The following is an 18,017-nucleotide window of genomic DNA, read 5'->3' on the forward strand; positions in this document are numbered from 1 at the left end:
TGCAAGCCACTCACCTCTGAAATATAGGGTTAAAGTATATCCAGGCACCCTGACTTTGACTTCACATATCCAACTTGTAAGGCCTTGATTAATTCACAAAAAAAATTGAGTTTTAATACTATAGCACTTTGATTGTTATTCGGCAATTAATATCTAATTATAAATTAATTAGGCTTAAAAAATTTATCTCGTGCTAATTATTTAAAATGTATAATTAGTTATTTTTTCAACTATATTTAATGCTTCATAAATACGTGTAAAGATTCTACATGATAAGACTGTAGAAATTTTTTTTGGAAACTAAACATGCAGGCACATGAAATATTCGACTTGTGGGTGTGTTCGATTCACTGGACAGATACCACCGCAATTTGATTTGAACTTCACACGAACAGGTCACAACATTTTAACCACAGATACCATCACAATTTGACACTACAAAAATAGAAGTTAGATACTCATCCATACTGATTTTACAACCTTACATGTAACCAGAGATGTAAAATTATGCAACCCATATGTAAATGTTGACTGCTAGGCCTAAATTATACATGATTTTCAATCCGGGCCTCAGGAATCTATGCTAAAATTTCGGTTCACCCAAAAAGGTATCTCAAGAGATCGCACGCTTCATGGTTATCCTGTCAAGAAGGGTGAGTTTATCCATATGTAAATCTCAGAAAAGACAATCAAATGTAATTAATTTTAGTCATTGCTTACCATCCTGTTCAAAATTGGCATAAACTCAGAATGTTGGGCTGCCAGCAGGAGGAACGTCAACAACTTTCCCTACAGCTACTGTCTTTCCTGTAACCATCAAGGTAAATGAGATAAATCAGTAATTTATTTAATAAACAGTTCAAATATTTGCATGGAAATCTGAGGTGGGTGCAACACAAGAAATTCACTACTCCCTCCGCTCATATATATGATGTTTAGGGCTAGCTAGTTCATTAGTTTTGCAGTAAACATTCATATCTTTGAGAATGGAGGTAGTACAAACTATATATAAAGACATGCAATGTTTATAATGAATCAAATAAAATAAATATGGGTTCAAAAGAAAGGTAAAAGAACTGAATTTGCAGACATTATCGAGAAGTGCAAACAATATGATAACATGGGAACCAAAAAAGCTTCCAAACATGCATAGTTTACCTTCAGTTCGAAGTGTAAACCTTCCAAGCTGAGGAAAATCAGAGAACTTCTCTATGCATATCAAGTTATTCACCTAATTATGAAACAAATTAGAATCAGCAGAATCTGGGATTATCAGTTAAAATAAGAATTATATAAAGATGTCCTACAAGGATACCTCAATGCGGCAAACAACAACAGCACCATTCTTCACAAAAAGAGGCTTCCTCTTTGGTTTCTTCTTTGGATCTGCTTCTTTCTTTTTCTTCATGTCAATTTCCTCTATGAGCTCAACGATTTCACACTCCTCAACAACAGAATGGATATGCAATACAGCTTTGTAGCCGGCAGTAAAAATAGCCTAACACATTCACAAAACAACAGGGGACATCGAGCATGGGCAACAAGAAATAATCAACATTTGGTAAAGAAAAAATATCTTATGGTCATGTTATGTAAGTTGCATCATATCATCTATGGTGAATAGTTTCCAACAACGATATTTCAACAATAAAATTTAGACGTTGTGGGAGGCAGTAGGCCCAACCTTAGTAAAATTTTAGTTCCTGCCTTAGTAAAATTTTAGTTCCTGCTTTGATATTTAAACAATTTTTAACTTGCTGCTAGATCAGAGGAACAAAACTAATTCAAAATGGCAGGACAGTACCAAACAGAATTTTCAGCTCATCCAGTAACCTCCTAATGTAAAGTTAATAACATATTAAATGTAGTCATGCAAAGTCACAACGGGCAATGATATTTCATTTTTCATATCAGCAGATAAAAATACAAACTTATAGCACAACTGTAATTTATTCAGTATAAGCTTGAACGTTTAGATAGACATGCTCCAATAGACAAATATGACTTTAAAGAACTTCCAAACTTAATAAAATATTACATAAATCCATACTTACATTGTCAAGCAACTCTAAAATCTGCAACTGGGCGTTGAATTCGGTAACAGCACCAACCGGATTAGCTGCATGAACAGACATTAAATGAACATACGGCAAGAAAAGTTAATATGATACGAAGCTGAACACAAATCTTTGCACCGTTGCAGGTTGCACATCATGCAGAACTCTTTTTTTTTTTTGAGTAACTGCAGAACTCAATTATGAAGCAAAACAAATAACACAACAACAAATAAGAAAAAGTCCATAAACTCAGAAGCTAAAGTTTTGTCTGCCACAGGTGATTTGCTTACTGGATCACAGAATTATCCAGTCTTGCCATTAGTGATATAAAAATTATAGTACAAGTTCATGCCCAGCTAGCCAACCCTATTGAGCCCTTCCATGAGAGCCATTCGGAACCCAACTCCTATTGCCAAGACAAATACAAAAAAGTCCAAATTAGAATGTTAATTTGTTAGGCTGACAAGTCATTTGTCCTTCAGGTGAATTATGAAATACAAGAACTGAACAGCCATTAGAATAAGAAAGAATCAGAACTAATACTTAATCCTACAGAATGTCTAGAGCTGAACTTAATACTTAATCCTACATAATGTCTAGAGCTGAACTGATACTTAATCCTACATAATGTCTAGAGCTGAACTAAGACTCAATCCTACATAATGTCTAGAGGTGCCCAGTTGCTATACTATTTTTTCCCTAAAAACATAAACTTACCAACACTTGAAAGTACAAAACCAGCCATTATATCCTCTTCTTCAATTCCTGATAACTTGACACGAACATTCTCAGCCGGTCCAGCACGACGCACTTTGCTGTCATCCAAGCTTATACCAATGACTTTTACATGGGACTAATACAGAAAAAGTATCAAACACTGATTAGGCGGGAAGACAGTAAGAGAAGAAGTATGCAGAGTGTATTACAGCATGAAATGAAAGGAATGAGGAAAAGGTACCTTGTTTGGCATAACCAACAAACTGTCACCCTCTCTGATCGTCCCCGACTCCATTTTTCCCATTACAACAGTGCCCATATCTTTATATTTATCAATTATTGGCATTCTGCATTGAGCATAAAGATGTTGCATTTAGCATACAACCAATACAATATTTCAACTAGTTATATCAACATATTTTCCATGAAAGGTGGATTGGAACTAAATGGTTTTAATAATAATGTAGAAATTAACTATCAAAGCTACATACCAGTGACCCTGTCCAAAGACTTATGCAGTTCTGAATGGAGTATAAAATAAGCATAACTATCTAACCTTACTGGACCTTTGGGGTCACGTAAAGGAACTTCGATGCAGTCCAGAATTTCAAAAAGACATGGGCCATCCCACCAATTACAAATGCCTTTATCGATCCTGGTTTTCATATTGCTTCCCAAAAGACCAGATATTGGCAAGAATTGGACATCTGAAAACAAATCCAATGACAGTTACAAAAAACGTAGGCATATTTTGCTGTACCTATAATCATCTGTTAAAATGGAGCAAAGCAATTAATAAGAGAAAAAAGTTGATACAGGCTGAGTCTATGATCAGTGTGATCACAGTGCAATTAGCCTTAGTTGTTTGAACATGAATCTGAAGAGGCATCAATTGAGCAAATACAATATTGAAGGACAATTTTCAAGGATGCACACTACAAAATTTCACTTGGTATAATTAACTAGGAATATGATGAATTAAAAGCTTAAAGATGAGAGCCTGGCAATAATTTAGGACTGAAGATAAATAATAAGTGGGATAATACCTACCTTTCTTAACATTGTACCCTGACGATTTGAGGAAAGGAACCATTTTTGCTTCAATCTCATCATATCTGAAACAGGTATAAATCAAATTTGATTATTTTCCTCCCATTACACAAGGTATAACATTAAAGGAAAAGGATAACACGTTTCATCAAACGTACCTTTCCTTAGACCATTTAACAGTAGGGTCATCCATCTTATTTATTACAACTACCAGCTTACAAACACCTAAAGTTTTTGCGAGTAGTACATGTTCACGGGTCTGTCCTCCTTTTTCGTATCCAGTTTCAAATTCACCTTTTCGAGCAGAAATGACCTAAATAGGGAATGATAGGTTCAAAACAAATTAATGCTGGAGATAAAAGAAAGTTCAACAAACAATGTCAGCGAGTCCAATGGTTACCAGAACACCAATGTCAGCTTGAGAAGCACCACTTATCATATTCGGAACATAACTTTTGTGACCCTGCAAGCCCAAATTATACGAATAAACAAGGATAAAGGAAACAAGCATTCAGCGCAATCAATAAATTATGTAAATGGCACATGGAGAAGCATCAGCAGTTAGGCCATCAATCAAGAATTTGACACGTGCAAAGATATTTGATGAACAAAGTAAATGGCAAACAACAAAAAAATATTGAGTACAGATTGAAGCAAAAAAAGGAATCAATCTATGCAAAAATATAATGTACTTTGATTATCCCTGGACTGATCAACGGCACCAATTTAGAAAAGTTGTGTTGGGGTGGGGGGGGGGGATATTATAACACATTTCCAGAAGAATACCAAAATTACTTATAGGCTGATTGCTATAAATGTGAAATCATTTGTTTCTCAGAATTATCTTATGTCAAAGTATGCCGAGAACATGGTCTCCCAGAATGATGACACAGGTTTCTTGCATGAATGCAAGCAACAAGCCAACTAAACTGAGAAAGCAATCCTAATTTAACAATGGGTCCCAATCAAAAAAAAAAAGATGGCCTTAAATCAAACTATCAGATTTTCTGGTTGCTCCAGCCATTAAACATAATTAGCCAAATGGGTTATGGAACATAAAAAATTAACAGTTCAAATAAGAGGTCCTGGCATCAGAATTAACATGCGGGTTGAAAGAGATAAGAATAGTGAGCACTACCATATCCCAGTACATGGACTCTATAAACAGTAGGGGTGTGCTCAGTAGTGCTGGCTGCAGCTGCAGCTGCAGCAGCCAGCAAGTAATTTTTACTGTAGATGTTGCTGCAGCCGCAGCCGCAGCCGCAGCCTAAAAGAGCTGAAGCGAGCAGACCCTAAATGTAATGCAGTAAGAAAACAAATACCGGTGCATCTAAAATAGTGAATCTTGCGTGTTCCGTCTCGAAATGGGCTCTGCCGACTTCAACAGTCTTTCCCTGAACACATAAAAAAAATATACAAGATTCACATTTGTAAAAAGCACTTAAAAGAGAATTACCTTGTCATGCGATTTATCTGCATTCAGAATAAAATACTTTGCTGCTATTGACTAAAATTTGGAGAGCTGATCAGGTTACTTCAAAGAACTTAGCTAATAAGATAAATCAACAAACTATTCGTCAACAAAGAGCACAAATTTCAACACCATAGCAAAATAGAGATCAGCATCTAACACAAAGAAATTATCAGCTTATTACAATCAGATATGAGAAATCGTACCTTCACCCGTTCTTCCTCATTTGTGTCCATAATGTAAGCCATGTACCTGTAAGTATATTCAGATTAAAAATTAAAAAAATAACAGCATGCGTGGGATGCAACACTAAATATTTTTGTGACCGACAAATAAAGAAGACATAAGTTAGACAGGATTCGTTGCAATAAGGCTTTCGAAATAAAAGTAAAAGACAAAATTGGATTAGTTCATTTAAAAATTCAGGTTTCTCAGTATATCAGCAACTGGAAATATGCAATACTTCAATTTCAGAAAAGAAAAAAATGTAAAATCTTAAACAAACCCACAATCTTGAATTAAGTTTACCAATAACTGAGTTCCCTGACATCGTTCTATTATCAGTTATTTGCTTATGGTTGGAGAAGAATATGTTAGCCTACATGGGCCTACAAACAGTTAGCAGCTATGCTGCATTCGAGGTTTCATGTAACAGAAATTATACAGTATCACAAAGCATGCTCCTGTATCATTTCCCAAGCAAAAGGAAGATACGATAATCATAATTCGTAAACCACAATCCTTCCTCTACTACAAACTTAACAGAACTACATGATACTATTTACTCCCTCTGTTTGAAATTATTACAAGGCTTACTACAATCCTTACATCATTTTTATCCCCAGTAAAAAACAGTCATAATATATAAATGTATGTGCTCATCATGATTCACATGCTGTTAACATATGGATGGTGGGGGTAGGGGGCTCTCCACCAATCGTTATCGGGAGAGCCCTCTCCCCGTAGCTAGGTCCTTTAGAAATTTCAGGCTGCAATCAGTATACTAAACCAACATATGATAAATTAAAATAAAACACTCCTTGAAAGATGTTAGCAACCTATGAAGCACTCAATACATGAAAGTACTTGCAATACAACAGAGCAGTCATTACGTGAAAGTGCTTGCAAGTAACAGAAGCAGATACCAAATGGACATCAATTTTATTCAGTAATATAAGCAGTTGTATCTCCCTAGTTCAAACTGTCGCATGATTAAACCCATACTCAATTTGTGAATAAGGACACGAGCATCAAAACCTATTTGCAACAGAAATGAACTACTCACCAGCTTTCTCGGCTTTTATCCTTTGCTTCCTTCTCATATTTCTGGATGGTCCTATCATCAACTTGACCACTCAAAAACAATATCTGTCCTCCAGCAGTTGATTTCCCAGCATCTGGATCCAAGCAACAAAAAAATTGAGACAACAAAAATTCTTTGACAATTAAAACGCAGAAGCCATTACGAAGTAAATAGCTCGCAACTAGTACTATTCACTAAGTATTACCAGCCAAGAACTATAAGCAGATGTCATGACAATTTAAGTGAAGAAGACAGAAGATATATGCTTTGGAACTAAAGGCTAGATATTGCTAAGCAGATATATTAACCATTGACAAGCAAGTCCAAAAAAAATCAAAAGTCAACTTGCTGGTACACATCTGGCAGACTCTTGCCAGAAAAAAATTCTGTTGGTTGAGAAGAGATACAAAAGCTTTTCTATCTTGAAGCATCTAAGACTGAGGGAAGAAGGGAAGGGAACATGAGCTAACATAGAGGAAGCGCCAGCATGAATGAAAAATACAAGCCATGGGCCAATTGGTGTGTTGCCACTGATTGCTACAGTATAGTTGCTGCAAATACAACCTTTTACTTCCAACCCTTACGACTGTGTAGTTCAAAACATCTCTGCCATAGGATAGATTAGATAAGATCAGGGCTCTTCGGCTGGGTTTTATTCAGTTCACAAAGCAATCTATTAAGAATCCCCTAATCTTATGAGATTGCCAAATCAGATGCCCGAAACTTGTCAGGCTGACATCAACTCCTATAACATAATTAACATTTAAATGGCAAAACATGTATGATGCATTCACTGTCTAAAACAATGTCAATAGCTCACAATGTGAATCGACTAATTAATCAATCCTTCCTCGCATGGTGTGCTGAAAGAACCTGACACTTGGTTCCATGACTCTAACCAGCACTGTATTTACATCCAACCAAGAACTTTGATAGATAGCAAATTTCTAATCGAGATCTGTTAGCCCCAACACACAATCCTATATCAGACAGCCAAAATCAAACACAGCACGCATCAATCAAGAAATTATTCTTCACACCAAACCGGATAACACTTAAACAACGTTGAAAGAACTTACCAACATGGCCAATGAAAACCACATTTAAGTGTCGTTTCGTTTCCTCTACCTCATCTTCAACCTCCTGAGCATCTTCATGTGCAGTAACTGCAGCAATAGAAAAGTCAGGTTGCATGAGAGTTCGCATTCACAATTAACTACAGGTCAATTATTTTGGAAGTGCCACAGCAACATGAAGCAATAGTTGGTAACATTTTTAGTAAGACTGTACACGATACAAGAAACCTTGGATCAAGTCAACAATCTCTCAGGAAAGTGGCCTTAGGTTGAAAACATAATAAATCATTTCACAACAATCAGTTATTATTGGAAGTACGTTAAATGATCAAAATTAAGAATCAGCTCAGTTAAATGTCCTATTAGTTATGGAGAAAACCAGGTTGCAAATTTACCAAAATTTGCATGAATCCAAGGGCAGGGCACAAAATTAGCGAAGAAACTAAGAAAGTTTTCATTTGAGGTTTCAACAATAGTGCAGGACTAAAAAGAGGAATAAGCTTCATACATACCGTTTGCCTTAAGCTCCAACGACTGAAGTGATGACTCAATTTCCTTGGCACCTGAAAGTACATGGACATGTTAGCACATAGAAATATTTACACCATGCATATAAGAATACCATCTTCCAACGCAGGTAGAACTATAAAGACAAAGGTTCCAAGAGAGATCCAGAAAGTCAGCATCAAAAGACAAAAAGTATTTCCGCCATTTATTGATAATAATAATCCGAGACCACTGGGATGAAATATTACCTAGTTAGACTTGACATAATAAATAGAATTGAACTTTCGGAATTAGCTAGTGCGAAGCCAGAACAATAAGGCATTCAGTGTGACCTAGGTTAAATTGTTGGACTCACTGAAACTTGCTTATAACTTTAGGCTAAAGAATTACTGTCAGCCAGTGGGTACGTGTACGTCATATTGGACATTGAGCTTGTCGGTACCCCAGGACTGGGGTATCCCCTCTTGCTGTGTCTAGACAAAGGTCTTGTAGTTATCGTTAACTACGCCCTAACAACCGAGCAGCCGGACCCCTGTGGTCCGGAGCCCTACTCTCCCGGCAAACAGCCCCGGACCCGCTCCCCGCTTGGAAAGGGTTCGGTGGCGCCACGTATCCCAGAGGGGGTAGCCCTCAGCCAAAACAGCTTGGGGCCCCGGACCCCTGCCGGGTCCCGGACCCTCATACACTATCCGGACCCCTCAGCGGGGTGGAACCAGCAGCCCGCTTGGGGCTAGTCCGAAGCCGCCACGTGTCACGAGTCCGCAGGTGCGGACACGCGCGCGGGGCCGCGAGGCTTCCACTCGAAGACTCGCCTACCTACCGCATTCAATGCAGTAGGCGGAAGTGCGCACTGCCATAGCAAAGCCCGAGGCGGCCTTGGCCAGGTTGCACTGTTGGTTGCGTGTTACCAAGGAGCACAGAGCAGTCATTGGCGCCGCCTACACCACGTATGTCAGTCTACTATGCCAGTTGGATACGACGGCTCGGCTTCGCCCATTAAGGCACCTACACAGTAGCCTCGACAGACTACGCTGAAAGGAATAAGTCTTGTACTCTTGGTCTTTGTGGGGCTGCAGCATCTCCTTTTTGCTGCAGCACGCAGTGGGTTTGTGCTGCCCCTAGAAGACAGCATCTTGGACTGTTTTTCAGTTTGCTAGGACAGTTGCAGTTAGTAGGACAGCAGCAGTTAGCATCTACTTTTCTAGGACAGCAGGAGCATCTTAGACTAGGCAGTGAGCAGCCACTTGGCTAGCTGTATATATGTGTGGCCACCCCTCTGGTTGGATGGTATGGCATTGTGAGTGTGAATGAAGAAAAAACCCAGAAAACTTCCCCAACTTGAGTGTCATCCTCTCAGCTCAATGAGAGTGAAAATTGAGCTGCTAACATCTGGTATCAGAGACGTACTTTCCTGTAGACTGGATATCTCTTGTTCTTCTCCCTCCCAAGCAGCAGTAGCAGCAGCTGCAGCACCAGGAGCAGCTAGCGCAGCAGCAGTTAGCGCAGCAGCACCTGCAGCAGCCCCTCTTCCACCTTCCTCACACGAGCGGACGAGCAGCAGCTCGTCTGAGGCTGCGTCTTCTCCACGCAGCAGCCCCTTGGAGGCGCGCCATGTCCGACGCACCGTCTCAGCGCTCGGTCGCCTCGAGCGCACGGCGTCAACTAGACGCCGAGCTCGCCGCGGCAGAAGAGCGCAGGCGAGCGACGGCACAAGCCGCTGCAGCAGCGGCGAGGGCGGCCAGGCTGGCTGCAGCGGAGCTAGCGGCGGCCAGGGCGGAGTTGGAAGCAGAGGCGGCGGAGGATGCAGCGCGTGCGGCGGAGGTCGAGGTTGAGACCTTGCGTGGCAGCCTCAGCGGCTCCATCGCCGGCGACACCACCGCCAACGGGGACCTTGAGGAGTTGGAGAGGGAGAGAGGGCGGGAGCGGACCACGCGGTGGGCAGCAGCCCACCTCGCCGACGGCGGCCTGGAGGGCGCCGCGCCCGGCGGCGGTCCAGGGACCCGCGCGCCAGGCGGCGGCCTGGCTGGCGGCGGCCTAGAGGGCGGCGCACCCGGCGACGGTCCAGGGGGCCGCGCACCCGGCGGCGGAGGCCGCGCCCCTGGCGGCGGCGCGCAGGGCGGTGGCGGCGCTCCTGGCTGGGGTGCGCGCGGCGGCGCCCCCGGCTACCACAGCCTCCAGGCGGTGGTCAGGGACGTCGGTCCCGGCGGTGGGTGGCCCACCCTCACCAAGACCAACTACGTCGAGTGGGCCGCAGTCATGGAGGTGAAGCTCCAGGTGCAGCATATGTGGGAGGCAGTCCGGTACGGCGACGTCGACTACGATGAGGATCGACGGGCGCTGGATGCTCTCATCGCAGCAGCCCCGCCCGAGATACATTTCACGCTTTCCAAGAAGCGAACTGCCAAGGAGGCCTGGGACTCCATCGCTGCGGCACGCATCGGCAGCGACCGCGCCCGCAAGACCACTCTCCAGGCACTTCGCAAGGAGTGGGAGAACCTGGCCTTCAAGCCAGGTGAGGATGTTGATGACTTCGCCCTCCGTCTCAACACTATGCTGCAAAAGGTGGTGCAGTTCGGCGACGACACCTACGAAGAGGAGAGAGCCGTCGAGAAGCTCTTCCGCTGCGTCCCCGAGAGGTACAGGCAAACCGCTCGCTCGATCGAGTCTCTGCTGGACCTCTCCATCATGACGATCGAGGAGGCGATAGGTCGCCTCAAGGTCGTCGACAGCGCCGAGCCACAGCCTCCCTCGGGAGGCATCTCCATCGGTGGGAAGCTCCACCTTACTCAGGAGCAGTGGGAGGCCCGGCGCGGTGACAGGAGGAGGGGGGAGCCCTCTTCCTCGACTGGTGGCCGCAAGCGCGGCAAGCCGCGAAAGGGGCGCGGAGGTGCCCAAGCCGAGGCACGAGGGTGCGCCAAGGGTGGCGCCTGCGGAGATGCTCAGGGCGGCGCTGCCGATAGGCCCAAGGCGGCACGAGACGACGCCTGCCACAACTGTGGCAGGCCTGGCCACTGGGCCAGGGACTGCCCGCAGCGGAGGCGTGGGGGCCAAGCCCACGTCGCGGAGGCCCAGCCGGATGACGAGCCGACTCTGTTCCTACTCCACGGGGACATGGAGCCTCATCCGGCGGCACCGCCTTCCACCGCTCTACACCTCGACGAGCCGCGTGCCCGAGTCCTCCTCGGCAACGGCTCCGACGACGACAGGGTCGATGGCTGGTACCTCGACTCCGGCGCCACGCACCACATGACCGGGTGGCGGGAGTTCTTCTCCGACCTGGACGTCGACGTAGGTGGCTCCGTCAGGTTCGGGGACTCCTCCGCCGTGGAGATCAAGGGCGTGGGCTCCGGGATCTTCACCGCCAAGTCCGGAGAGCACCGGATGCTCACCGGAGTCTACTACATCCCGGCGCTGCGGAACTCCATCATCAGCCTTGGGCAGCTCGATGAGCAGCTCCCGCGTGGTGATCGACAGCGGGGTCCTCCGCACCTGGGACTACCGTCGCCAGCTTCTCGCCAGGGTGGTTCGAGGGAAGAACCGCCTCTACATCCTCCACGTCGGGGTGGCCCAGCCTCTTTGTCTTGCAGCTCGCAGGGACGACGAGGCATGGCAGTGGCACGAGCGCTTTGGGCACCTCCACTTTGAGGCCCTGAAGCGGCTCGTCGCCAAGGAGATGGTGCGAGGCCTCCCATGCCTCGACCACGTGGAGCAGCTCTGCGACGTCTGCGTGTTGACGAAGCAGAAGCGACACTCCTTCCCCCAGCAGGCGAGCTTCCGAGCCAAGGAGCGGCTCGAGCTCGTACACGGGGACTTGTGTGGCCCGGTGACACCGGTCACACCAGGAGGACGGCGCTACTTCCTACTGCTCGTCGACGACCTCTCCCGCTTCATGTGGGTGATGATCCTCGGCAGCAAGGGAGAGGCTGCGGACGCCATCAGGCGTGCTCAGGCTGCTGCGGAGGCGGAGAGCGGCCGCAAGTTGCGTGTGTTGCGCACCGACAACGGCGGCGAGTTCACGGCGTACTGCGCGGATGAGGGCATCCAGCGCCACTACTCCGCGCCGTACAGCCCGCAGCAGAACGGCGTCGTCGAGCGGCGCAACCAGACGGTTGTGGGGATGGCCCGGGCCCTCCTTAAGCAGAGGGGGATGCCGGCTGTCTTCTGGGGAGAGGCGGTGGTGACGGCCGTCTACATCCTCAACCGCTCGCCCACCAAGGCACTCGACGACATGACGCCGTATGAGGCTTGGCATGGGCGTAAGCCGACGGTCTCCCACCTGCGGGTCTTCAGCTGCCTCGCGTTCGCCAAGGAGCTTGGCCACATCGGCAAGCTCGACGACAGGAGCACTCCGAGAGTGTTCATCGGCTACGCGGAGGGATCGAAGGCCTACCGCATTCTCGACCCAGAGACACAGCGTGTGCGCACGGCGCGCGACGTTGTGTTCGACGAAGGGCGAGGATGGGCGTGGGATAAGGCAGTGGACGACAGCTCGGCTCCAACGTACGATGACTTCACCATCGAGTACGTCCACTTCGAGGGAGCTGGGGGAGTAGGCAGCTCTTCTTCGCCGAGCGTGCCTACCCCGGTCCCCGAGCCTCCACCGACTCCGGCGCCCGCCACACCGGCGGCACCACGCCCTTCAGCTACGACTCCGGCTGCGCCGAGTTCCTCGGCTGCACCACCACAGCCGGCGACGCCGCGCACTCCAGTACCGATAGCCACTCCTCCGGGCACGTCTACTTCGACACCTGCTCGTGCTGAGCACAGTCCGGTGGAGTTCGCTACTCCGCTCTCTCACGATGAGGAGCGCGTCAACGCGTATCACGACGGCGAGCCGTTGCGGTACCGTACGATGGAGGACCTTCTCGGTGATCAGCCGGTGCCGGGACTGGTGCCTCACGACCTGGAGGCGCAGTTGCACCTCGCGTGCGACGACGGCGAGCCTCGGTCTTTCGCAGAGGCCGAGGGACACGCGGCATGGCGTGCCGCGATGCAGTCGGAGATGGACGCGGTTGAGAAGAACCGCACTTGGGAGCTTGCTGACCTCCCTCGTGGTCACCGCGCGATCACCCTTAAGTGGGTGTTCAATATGAAGAGGGATGAAGCCGGCACCGTCGTCAAGCACAAGGCTCGCCTGGTGGCACGAGGTTTCGCGCAGCAAGAGGGGGTCAACTTCGACGATGCCTTCGCTCCCGTGGCATGGATGGAGTCCGTGCGACTTCTCCTTGCGCTGGCTGCCCAGGAGGGCTGGCGCGTCCATCACATGGACGTCAAGTCGGCGTTTCTCAACGGCGACTTGAGGGAGGTCTACGTGCACCAGCCGCCGGGGTTTGCGATCCCCGACAAGGAGGGCAAGGTGCTACGCCTGCGCAAGGCCCTCTATGGCTTGCGGCAGGCCCCGAGGGCGTGGAACGCCAAGCTGGACTCCACGCTCAAGGGGATGGGCTTCGAGCAAAGCCCGCACGAGGCGGCCATCTACCGGCGGGGCAATGGCGGAAATGCCCTGCTGGTGGGTGTCTACGTCGACGACTTGGTGATCACTGGCACCAAGGATGCGGAGGTGGTGGCGTTCAAGGAGGAGATGAAGGCCACCTTCCAGATGAGCGACCTGGGGCCTCTCTCCTTCTACCTGGGGATCGAGGTGCACCAGGACGACTCCGGGATCACACTTCGACAGACCGCCTACGCCAAGCGCATCGTCGAGCTCGCTGGGCTCACCGACTGCAACACAGCTCTCACTCCGATGGAGGAGAGGCTGAAGCTGAGCCGTGACAGCACGACAGAGGTGGACGCTACTCAGTACCGGCGCCTTGTGGGTAGTCTCCGCTACCTCGCCCACACACGGCCGGACTTGGCGTTCTCCGTCGGCTACGTTAGTCGGTTCATGTAGCGACCGACGACGGAGCACCAGCAGGCCGTGAAGAGGATCATCCGCTATGTTGCGGGGATTCTCGACCACGGTCTCCGCTACCCGAGGTGCCCTGGAGCGGCACACTTCGTCGGGTACAGCGACAGCGACCACGCCGGCGACATCGACACCAACAAGAGCACGAGCGGGATCCTCTTCTTCCTCGGCAAGTGCCTCGTTAGCTGGCAGTCGGTCAAGCAGCAGGTGGTGGCCTTGTCCAGCTGCGAGGCCGAGTACATAGCGGCCTCCACCACGTCGACTCAGGCGCTCTGGCTCGCTCGACTGCTTGGTGATCTACTCGGCAGAGACACTGGAGCAGTGGAGCTCAGGGTGGACAGCAAGTCTGCTCTGGCCTTGGCGAAGAACCCCGTTTTCCACGAATGGAGCAAGCACATCCGGGTGAGGTATCACTTCATCCGAGGCTGCTTGGAGGAAGGAAGCAACAAGGCGAGCTACATCAACACCAAGGATCATCTTGCGGATCTGCTCACCAAGCCCCTTGGGAGGATCAAGTTCCTTGAGCTTTGCTCCAGGACCGGGATGGTCCAACTTTCCCACAAGACGACGCACAAGGCTTAGGGGGAGAATGAAGGGAATAAGTCTTGTACTCTTGGTCTTTGTGGGGCTGCAGCATCTCTTTTTTGCTGCAGCACGCAGTGGGTTTGTGCTGCCCCTAGAGGACAGCATCTTGGACTGTTTTTCAGTTTGCTAGGACAGCTGTAGTTAGTAGGACAGTAGTTAGTAGGACAGCAGCAGTTAGCATCTACTTTTCTAGGACAGCAGGAGCATCTTAGACTAGGCAGTTAGCAGCCCCTTGGCTGGCTGTATATATGTGTGGCCACCCCTCCCGTTGGATGGTATGGCATTGTGAGTGTGAATGAAGAAAAAAACCCAGAAAACTTCCCCAACTTGAGTGTCATCCTCTCAGCTCAATGAGAGTGAAAATTGAGCTGCTAACATACGCTGCAAGCTACATTGCTCCAACCGTCCAACGGGCGCCTCGCCGATGGGACAAATAAAGACTCCCCTCGGTCAGAGAGTCTACAGGACGAGGAAGCGTATCGGAGAAGAGATCCTCAACCACCGTAGCACCATTAAAGTCTAATTTGTGGTATATTATACATCCTCGTTGGGCCCACTGTCGGGGTCCAACACCTGTGTACGCGCCTCCCTTGCTCTATAAAAGGGAGATGCCCGTTAGAGAGGGACTCAGGTCCGAAAAGAGACTGGGAGGCAGAGGATAGACTCATCCACAGACCCAAGAGCAATACAACTCCCAGTGGACGTAGGTATTACGCTCCGGCGGCCCGAACCACTCTAAATCCCGAGTGTTCTTGTGTTCTTGCTCCATGAGTAGATCTGAGAAATAGTTTGCACTTCCCTGGGTAACCACCCTCTGGGGTTTGGCGGGTGCACTACGCCACCCGGCTGTGGCCCTCTTTCTAGAGCCACGACAGAGCTGGACTAGCAAGGTCAAACTTCTTTCCATATTTATCAGAGCATAGATACAGGCACTCCTGTTAATAGAAGATTAAAGAGTTCAGAAAAAGTGGTTGCCACACATGGTGGGCCCAGTGTATAAGAAAGCGGCCTAGGTTGCTTGGCTAGGCACTAAACAGAACCCGACAGCCACACCTTTTGGCATAATTGGCAGGCCAGGAGCCAGCAATTTCTGGACAGGTTAGACAGGCATTGGGAACAATTTGATAGGCTGGGACAGTTAAGTGGGTGATCAGCAATGTGCCACTGGAAGGGGGACACGACGTGCCATTAGAGAAGTACCACATGAACTCTGGCTGAGCAGCTATAGGAGGGTAACATTGACAATGTGGGTGGAGGAACCTGTGAGCAGTGGCAGGGAAGAAGCATATCCAGACATGGAACATGTGCGCGACACTGCCGTTTCAATCGCTGCACTATAGGTGTGGCTTCATGAGGGTGAGAGATACAAGATTTGGGAGGTGAATGTGGCACAGCTTAGAAGAACCACAAGAACCACAAAGCGATGCAGGGGTATTATGTATCAGACAGAAAAAATCAGAACTTGCTATAATGAAAAACATCACTCCCAAGAATTTTTCCTATGCATGCACATCATCTTTGTTCTAAAAAGGGACCACCTACTAGCATCCTAGCAGCTAGCGCCACCGCCACTGCCACCGCCACCCTCCCCCATTGCTTAACATGCCATCCCTCTGTCTACCCCCATTTAGAAACTGGACGTGCATGGCTTAACAATCAAGCACGCAGCAACAACAAAAGGACAGCCAAATTAGACATTTTCAGGGGCGGTTCACAGTATCACTAACCGACAAAGAAAACAGAAGGACAATCAGCTATGCAGAACTGCACACAAGGCCTTAACATCATTGGATGGTCATCATCTAGAGGAACACAGTACCACAAAAATGATGGCTACTGTAAAAATTATAAGACGGACACCCGGTCATAGAAGCTCCCATGCACTGGGTACGATCTAGCATCTGAATTTCGCCTTAAACAAATTATAAACTCAACCCAACTAGCAGAGATCGCCGCCACAACCTAATCGCCATCATCCTCACCCGTTTCCCGCGGCAGCAACCTACATAAATAAGTCCCCAACCCTAACAAACCCTATCACTGCTTAATCTAGCGCGTCAGCACCACAGATCGGCCCCTGCGCTGTTTAGATCTAAGCGAACAAGCCGTGTAACAGCAACGAGCAAAAGAGAGATTCAGAGATAGATAGGGTAGAGAGGGCGACCTTCAGCACCGGGCTCGGGCGGGGTATCAGCGGCGGAATCCGCCGCGGCAACCTCTGCGGGTGCGGCGCCGGAGTCCACGGGCATGGGCTCCGCATCTTCGCGCGCCCAATCGTCGACGGTAGCGTCCTCAGGCGTAGGAACAGAGTGCGTCGGGGCCACGGCGTGCGCGTCGTGCTCCATCCCGCGAGGCGAGGGTCGACGGGAGAACGCGGTGGCGGCGGAGAGATGATGCGGCGCTGATTGCCGGCCCTCTAGGGTTTTATGCGTGCGGTAGATTTAGATTTTTCGGCAACCGAGAGTAGGCGATGGGGGGCCGCGTCCTGTGCGGCCTGCGTGCTTTAGGGCTTTCTTTGGATTCAGAGGAACTCCATGTGATATAAAAAAATTTACTATTTTGAAGTATTAATAAAGTTTAATTAATAAAAATAATTACTGAATCACGGGGCTAAATCGCAAAACAAATCTAATAAAATATATTAATCTATAATCAAATCATGAATTAATTAAATTTATTAGATTCATCTCCCGAATTAGCACTCATATGTCAAAAATATTTTATAGACATATTTTATTTAATACTCTTAAATAGTAAAATTCTTTTTGATGTGACAGAGACTAAAATTTAGTCTCTGGAAACAAACAGCTTAATATTAGTTTGTTTAGATATTTCTTCTCTACCAAATTTGGTGAGCCGTAACCGGATAGGTTGTCTAGGCTATAAATATGTAACACCGTCCATTGTAAAACATTTATCACACGATCAATAAACAAACTCTACTTTTTACCTGCAATTTACTTTTCGGCGACTTCGCCATTTTTCTTTTCTTTTCGGCGAGTTCTTTCGAGTTGATAAAGGACACATCACATTCGAGCGACTTGATCTGCTGTTAAGTTTTCGTTTACCGAATAAATCTGAGTTTTAGCTTCCGGGCGCATCGCTGTAGCTTCGTTCAGATCTATTCAAAAGTTATCGAGTTTATCTAGGATTTGACATCCGGGCGTATCACTGTCGTCTCGTCTAAATTTATTCACCAATTATCGATATCGACTAGATTTATAGGTTTTTTCTACGCTTTTTAGCCATTATCACACCTAAAAATGTATTAAATCGGCTTTAGGTTTTACATTAACACTTTTGTTATCTCAAGAGCCGGTTTAGATCTGTTTTTAGTTTACATCAT

General features: G+C 47.5%; 1 protein-coding gene across 1 annotated transcript; it reads right to left on the reverse strand.

Annotated features, from left to right (window-relative positions):
* Positions 1–346: 346 nt before the first annotated feature.
* LOC120639656 (eukaryotic peptide chain release factor GTP-binding subunit ERF3A-like) lies at positions 347–17,162 on the reverse strand. The gene is made up of 17 exons (XM_039915514.1): positions 16,836–17,162; positions 8,187–8,237; positions 7,678–7,764; positions 6,581–6,692; positions 5,502–5,547; positions 5,147–5,218; positions 4,225–4,287; positions 3,983–4,137; positions 3,825–3,889; positions 3,331–3,481; positions 3,016–3,121; positions 2,775–2,910; positions 2,055–2,119; positions 1,316–1,498; positions 1,159–1,231; positions 721–807; positions 347–641 (listed from the first exon to the last, which is right to left on the reverse strand). Exons 1-16 carry the CDS (start codon positions 17,014–17,016, stop codon positions 746–748), a joined length of 1,608 nt encoding a protein of 535 aa, XP_039771448.1. The 5' UTR covers positions 17,017–17,162; the 3' UTR covers positions 347–641; positions 721–745.
* Between the last annotated feature and the right edge of the window lie 855 nt (positions 17,163–18,017).

This window comes from Panicum virgatum, chromosome 7K, assembly GCF_016808335.1.
Source record: "Panicum virgatum strain AP13 chromosome 7K, P.virgatum_v5, whole genome shotgun sequence".
NCBI classification, from domain to species: domain Eukaryota; kingdom Viridiplantae; phylum Streptophyta; class Magnoliopsida; order Poales; family Poaceae; genus Panicum; species Panicum virgatum.

Excerpts from the sequence above, each read along its gene's own strand:
- LOC120639656 (XM_039915514.1), bottom strand. The coding sequence starts at position 17,016 with ATGGAGCACGACGCGCACGCCGTGGCCCCGACGCACTCTGTTCCTACG. Across the intron at positions 3,890-3,982 it reads GTTAAATGGTCTAAGGAAAG|ATATGATGAGATTGAAGCAA; the intron begins GTACGTTTGATG and ends TACCTGTTTCAG. Across the intron at positions 3,122-3,330 it reads GACCCCAAAGGTCCAGTAAG|AATGCCAATAATTGATAAAT; the intron begins GTTAGATAGTTA and ends TGCTCAATGCAG.